At 38.5% G+C, this 6,621-nt stretch overlaps 1 protein-coding gene and 1 long non-coding RNA gene across 2 annotated transcripts; one reads left to right on the forward strand and one right to left on the reverse strand.

The window, feature by feature from the left end:
* Nucleotides 1-3,332: 3,332 nt before the first annotated feature.
* LOC115380637 (uncharacterized) lies at nt 3,333-4,934 on the reverse strand. The gene is made up of 3 exons (XR_003930354.1): nt 4,830-4,934; nt 3,864-3,968; nt 3,333-3,640 (listed from the first exon to the last, which is right to left on the reverse strand). It is a non-coding gene; the product is annotated as an uncharacterized LOC115380637 (long non-coding RNA).
* Nucleotides 4,935-5,373: 439 nt separating this feature from the next.
* Nucleotides 5,374-6,163, forward strand: LOC115380766 (alcohol dehydrogenase 1-like). Its single transcript, XM_030081974.1, has 2 exons — nt 5,374-5,388; nt 5,804-6,163. Exons 1-2 carry the CDS (start codon nt 5,374-5,376, stop codon nt 6,161-6,163), a joined length of 375 nt encoding a protein of 124 aa, XP_029937834.1.
* The last annotated feature ends 458 nt before the right edge of the window (nt 6,164-6,621 follow it).

Raw genomic sequence — 6,621 nt, forward strand, 5'->3', positions numbered from 1 at the left:
TAACAGTTGACAGTAGTTGAGGCATTCATTGAAGAAGCCAAACAGGTGAAAGAATTGAAGCAATAGTTGGTGCATTAGTCGAAGCAGTAGTAGACAATTGAGTTGAAATAGTTGAAGTAGCTTAAAGCAGTATATAACACACTAGATGAAGTAGTTGAAACAATGGCTGAAGTTTTAGTGAAGTGGTTGAAGCAGTAGCTGACACTAGTTGAAGCAGCCGAGGCAGTAGTTGAAGCAGTAGTTGAAACAGGTGAAATAGTTGAAGCAGTAGTTGACACATTAGTTGAAGAAGTTGAGGCAGTAGTTGATGCATTAGTTGAAGTTGAGGCAGTAGTTGAAGTTGAGGCAGTAGTTGATGCATTAATTGAAGAAGTTGAGGCAGTAAATGCATTAGTTGAAGAAGTTGAGACAGTAGTAGATGCATTAATTGAAGAAGTTCAGGCAGTAGTAGATGCATTAATTGAAGAAGTTCAGGCAGTAGATGCATTAATTGAAGTTGAGGCAGTAGTAGATGCATTCATTGAAGAAGTTGAGGCAGTAGATGCAGTAATTGAAGAAACTGAAGCAGTAGATGCATTAATTGAAGAAGTTGAGGCAGTAGATGCATTAGTTGAAGAAGTTGAGGCAGTAGATACATTGAAGAAGTTGAGGCAGTAGATGCATTAGTTTAGGAAGTTGAGGCACTAGATGCATTAATTGAGGAAGTTGAGGCAGTTGACAAATAGTTGAAGTAGGTTAAAGCAGTATTTATTAACACATTAGATGAAGTAGCTGAAGCAATAGCTGATGTATTAGGTGAAGTAGTTAAAGCAGTAGTTGACACAAGTTGAAGTAGCAGAAACATGAAATGACTGAAGCAGCAGCTGGCACTAGTTGAAGTAGTTGAGGCATTAGTTGAAGTGCTTGAAGCAGTAGTTTGCACATTTGTTGAATTAGCTGAATATTAGTTGAAGCAGTAGTTGATGCATTAATTGAACTAGTTGAAACAGAAGTCGATGCATTAATTGAGGCAGTTGATGCAATACTGGAAACAGGTGAAATAGTTGAAGCAGTACTTGACACTAGTTGAAGCAGTTGAGGCATTAGTTTAAGTGGTTGAGGCAGTAGGTCGCACACTGGTTGAAATATTGAAGCAGTAGTTGACTCATTAGTTGAATTGGCTGAAATATTAGCTGAAGTAGTTGAAACAGTTGATGCATTAATTGAAGTGGTTGAAGCAACCATTGGCACAGTAGTTGACACACTAGTTGAAGTAGTTTACTGACTGATTATTAAAAAAAAAAAAAGGTAATTAAAAAAATAAATAAATAAAGCATTAAAGGTATGAAAATGTTGATGCAAGCACACATTTCCTAAACCAGCTGAACTTTTTAATTTAAAAGGCTTGATGGCTTTAACAGTGGAGGAGAAATTAGGAGACAAAGTTTTGTCAGGAGGACAATATAAATAAACTTGAGGCAAAATGAGTGTGTAATTTATTTGTAGAAGGAAGCGTACTAACAAGGCACTGTGTTCTTCGGGTGTTGGATGGACAAAAGGAAGGCTAAAAAGCTTTAACTCAGTTTCATCAGAGAGTCAGTCTTTCCCCACATGGTTCTGGGAGACTGTCTTCTTGAATAATGGAAACAGTACACTTCTTTTGAGTGAGGCATTTTGCCACTGTAGTGCACCGGCCAGAATAAAAGCTTGTTATCTGCCTGGAACACAACCAGTAAAAAAATACAAATATACTTACGTAACCTATTTATGTGAAGTAACTCTTTAAAATTAGAGAATTATTACTGCTACCATCTACAAAACAGACTATTTTGATGTGAAAACCAGTCTTTCTAATTAAACAACATATTCATTATCACAAGTAAACATCTGACATTTGTAATAAAGCAAACCGCTTCAAAAAATCAGTCAAGAATTGAGGGAGTTATGATTTTAAATCCTTAACTGCAGGTTTCACCCATAACCACCAGATAAGTTAAAGTTCTATCATTCTGTGAAGCCCACAGCATCACACAACTGGTTAAACAGAGACAGTTTATTGAAGCACTGTCTGTGTTTCTGATAGTTTTTCTCTGACCTCTCTGCTTTCCTGATTCCTCTGTTGGTGGGTCCAGCTTTCTCTGGAGGGAGTGCTAAGTCTGCTGAATAGTTTGTGTTGCACTCTTTAGAGTTAGTATGTCCTGTGTATGGAGGTGGTATCATATCCACATGGAGGCTTCTACATGTGTAATCCTAGAATGTAGGACTGAAGAAATTCATCAGGAGGGTTTCAGCTCAAGCATTCTTAGCCAGTTTATGGTGTGCTGAATAGCTGGAAATTACAGTTTTTTATTTACTCTAGAGAAATTGCTTCAAAAGTAGGAAATTAATTCATCATACAAGTAAAGACGCACACAATTGGCAATAACTGAAAAGTTGCTTTGGGTATTCAAAAATGTTGGCAGTAAAGAAGTGTCAAATATATTTTTGTCTTCAGATAAGAAAAAATAGGACGAATGTTAATGGGCACAACAAAAAAAAAAAAAAAAAAAATCTTTCCACTGCTGATGGGAATACTTAATCCTAATTAATTTTATGCAACATTTCAAAAACGATTTTTTATTACTCTCAGCACGGCTGCTTTGATTCTTCTCAAAGCATGTATGATTGCACATATATGTATTGATTACTTTTCTACCACTTTAAACATGATTTGCAGATATCATCCTTTTGATCCTGGACAGCTCAGTCTTAATTTGGAAAGATGAACGAGCGAATCTCTTTCAAAGGCAGAAACAGAAGAAATCCAAAGATTATCCTGGTGATGCCATCAGAAACAAAACCTGGAGATTTTCTTTTTCCGTTTTGGTTGTGTGTTAATGGATGGCTCATATTTTCCATAGCTCTCTCTGTTAGCACTATGAAGCATAACTGAATGATAAATGCACGTGGAACAATAAATGGAAAATCCAATACTGTATATCGCGATCCACCGATATTTCCATATAGTATCAATACTTTAGTTTTCAACTTCATTTGCACAGATAGCACTTTTGAGTTACTATGAGGCATATTTGCTCCTGTGTTTAGGTGTTTTAACTAGATCTGTTTTGTCATGTTTTGCAGTCGCTTTGCATATTTTAAATCACTGACTTGACCTGCTTACTGAAATATTATTTTGCCCTTTCTAGGGTGTTTTTTCTTCTTCTGGATAATGTGATGTATCATAGATGATTATATTTGAATATTTATTGAAAAATCACCCACAGAGTGATACCATCATTATCATCAGTAAAACATTTTCATACTATCATATAACAAATTATTCAGTCATTCACACCCTACACAGCAAAAAGACTGGTGTTGAATTAACTCTGTCAGAGTCAACTTCAACACCCTTTCGGAGATTAAATAGGTCCACACTTTCTAGAGTTAAATTAGCACTATGAAAAAAGTTAAACATTAAGTAGGCTAAATAATTGTATTCTGCAGGATGTAGTGCTTGCTTATTCCTGTCTTTAAACCTCACCATCATTTGAGAAAGCTGTCAACACGACGTTGCCCTGTCCAACTTGGTCTCTGAATATCTCAGCATCAACTTCTGTCCCTGTTGCATTCTTGTATGTAACTTTTGCATCAGGTGGCAGGCAAAATCTCTCTATGACTGGAAAAGATAATAGAGTGAGATAAAAACTGAATGTGTTTTTCAAGGCAGCACTGTTTCTTTTCACAGCAAATGACTTCACATTAGATGCATTGCATTCATCTACCAATGTAGAATCATTAAATAGAACTAGAACATATTCCCTTACATAACCCAGCCCCATGCAAGTTCAAATTTGATCACTGTCCCTCATCTTGATATGCCATGATATGCTAAATGTTACCATTTCATTGAACTGCAGAAAGTCAAACCGTCCTTCAACTTCATCCAACTTCACATACTTTTGCAGTTGACTGTACTTTACCTGGACCAGCATTTTTACTCAGACCTGCAAGAAAATTTGACAAAGTAAATGAACACAAAGTACTGTACAAATGAAGCTTAGTTATGGTATAGCAATGGTTCTCAAAGTGGTGTCTGGGGACCTCCAGGGGTCCTTGATGGGGTTCCAAGGGGTCCCCAGAAAAAAAGACTGATTGTTAGGAACCAAGTGGAGCCTTACAGGTCTGTACACTGTGAAGAGTTATGGGGGGTCCATGGTTTTACCACTTCAACTCTATTTGCTGCTTCAGCTTTTCAAAATTCGTTGCTTGTAGAGCTTGTAGAGCTGCTATTTTTTTAAATAATTTTGAACATTTAACAAATACTCTCTTCTGGGGTTCACGGGCACAAAATATTTTCAGAAGGGGGTCCACGGCCAAATACATATCAGTATAGGGGTCCTTGATATGAAAAAGTTTGAGAACCTCTGCCATACACAGTAGTTATAGTACACACAAAACTTTGTTTTCATCACATTTGAATTATGAATTGCTAAATCATCATAATATTAAATCACGATCAAGAATCCTTATTTTATAGTAGCAACAACTTGATATATTGCTGTCATATCTGTACACATCCTGCCTCCATAGACACCACCGCCAACAGGATCGGCCAGGATCTAATTTTAATGTTCTGTGAATGATTCTTCTACCCATACAAGTGAAGTAAACAATAACACAGCCATCCTCTTAAAATCCTGCGCTCCATCAGCACATTAGAATGCTATGGAGGCGAATAACATTAGTGTTCTGTTTGCAGTCTATACTGAATACAGCACGATGCGTTATGAGTGTTTCGCTAGTCTATTTTTAGCAGTTCGCAGCACAAATTAATAATTGTTTCAATAAGTCTGATTTGCACTTACAATGTTAGAAGACCACTGCGCACATGGGAGAAAATGGACACCTTGTGCTTCATCAACTCAAAGTGAAGTGCAGGTGTGGCCAGGTGGAGCTTAATTACATCTCTGTGAGCTGATTAACACTGATGAGACGTCAAACAACACCAAAGTTGTTACAATTACACTTTGAGAGTAACACTGATAGTTATCAACTATTTAAAATAACTCCAAACACTTAACACCATTATCCCAGAAAGTGTTAAAATTACACTTTGGGAGTGGAATCTACTCCAGGCTGTGTTGGGTAACACTGACGTGATCAACTCTTTCAAATAACTCAAACACTGAACACAATTTAAATCTAAAGGTGTTAAAATGACACTGAGGGAGCTGAAATCAACTCTGAAATGTTTAACCCTGAAATTTCAACTCGCAAATTTTTGCTGTGTAGTATTGTTGATACCATCACACTCTCACACTATAATTTGCTGAACATCAAGAAAATTTGATTCAAGTTGGATTTGCACTTTAAACTCTCTAATGCAGGGCCAATGATCGTTACGATGTGATGTCGCCCCTACAGGTGAACGTGTAGGGACCAGAAGGTGCTGAAGTTTATGGGAACCAGTGCCTTTTCTGAGTACACTTTGGCTAAAATCAACCCTGCAGCCCCTCTGGACAAAGTCTGTCTCCTTGGAAAAGCTCTTGAATCAGCATTTAAGCCTCCATGGGACATTAAAATTCTCTATTCAAAACCTTACAACTGAAATTGTTTATACTTGGTTAGCAAATCCAAAAGGAGGAGTGAAACTGCACGTTTGACAGCCCCTTGAGTAAAATCCTCCAGCACCACACTGGAATGGTTCCTCAAGTCAGACAGCTGATATAATCATATGATAATGACAATCTGTGATCAAAAAGGGAGGAATGATGTTTGTTACAGTGCAATTGACTATGGAAGGTCAATCTGGTGTGCCATCTTGACCATTTCTCTCCAGGTGGAACCAGGCTCCACATGTGCTGTGTTTGGCATGGGAGCTGTGGGTTTGGCTGCGGTCATGGGCTGCAAGGCTGCAGGAGCCAAGAGGATTATTGCTGTGGACTTCAACTCAGAGAAGTTTGAGAAGGCCAAAGTGTTTGGCGCCACCGACTCTGTGAACCCAAAGGACCACAGCAAACCCATCAGCAAAGTGCTGGAGGAGATGACCAATGGAGGAGTGGACTTCTCCCTGGAATGTGTCGGGAATGTTGAAGTCCTGGTGACGCAGATAGAGGAATTACAAGTGGCTCTCTCAACAAAAACATTCATTATAATGAAGATACTTTCCTTGAGGGGATTTGACACCCAACTGTTATGAAAAATCACCCAAGAAAGTTAGTCTGCTTCACAGTCATACAGTTACTCACATGCATAAAGGGGGCTTCCCAGTACAAGTCCTGTCTCCAAGTTGTTGATGAGAGGCAGAGCATTACTCATTCACTTTCTGCTGCCACATTTTTCCAGCTGCTCTGAGGATTCAAACCAGCAGTTCTCTGGTCAGGAGCCCATTTCTTTACTGACCCTGTGCTCTTTCTCCTTATCTAGCACAGTGCCTTGGAGTTCTGTGTGCAGGGCTGCAGTGTCAGTGTGATGGTTGCCTGGACTCAACCTTTGATTATGGAAACTAATTTTTTAGTTTGGTTTGGACTAGGTTTTAAGAGTAATAGCCCTTTTCCATTAGTATCTACTCGGCTCGACTCGGCTCGACTCTACTCGCCTCGACACGGTTTAGGTGGTTTTCCATTACAGTTGAGTCGCACCTCGCCGTGGGTGGAG

This window comes from Myripristis murdjan, chromosome 22, assembly GCF_902150065.1.
Source record: "Myripristis murdjan chromosome 22, fMyrMur1.1, whole genome shotgun sequence".
In the NCBI taxonomy this organism is placed as follows: Eukaryota; Metazoa; Chordata; class Actinopteri; order Holocentriformes; family Holocentridae; genus Myripristis; species Myripristis murdjan.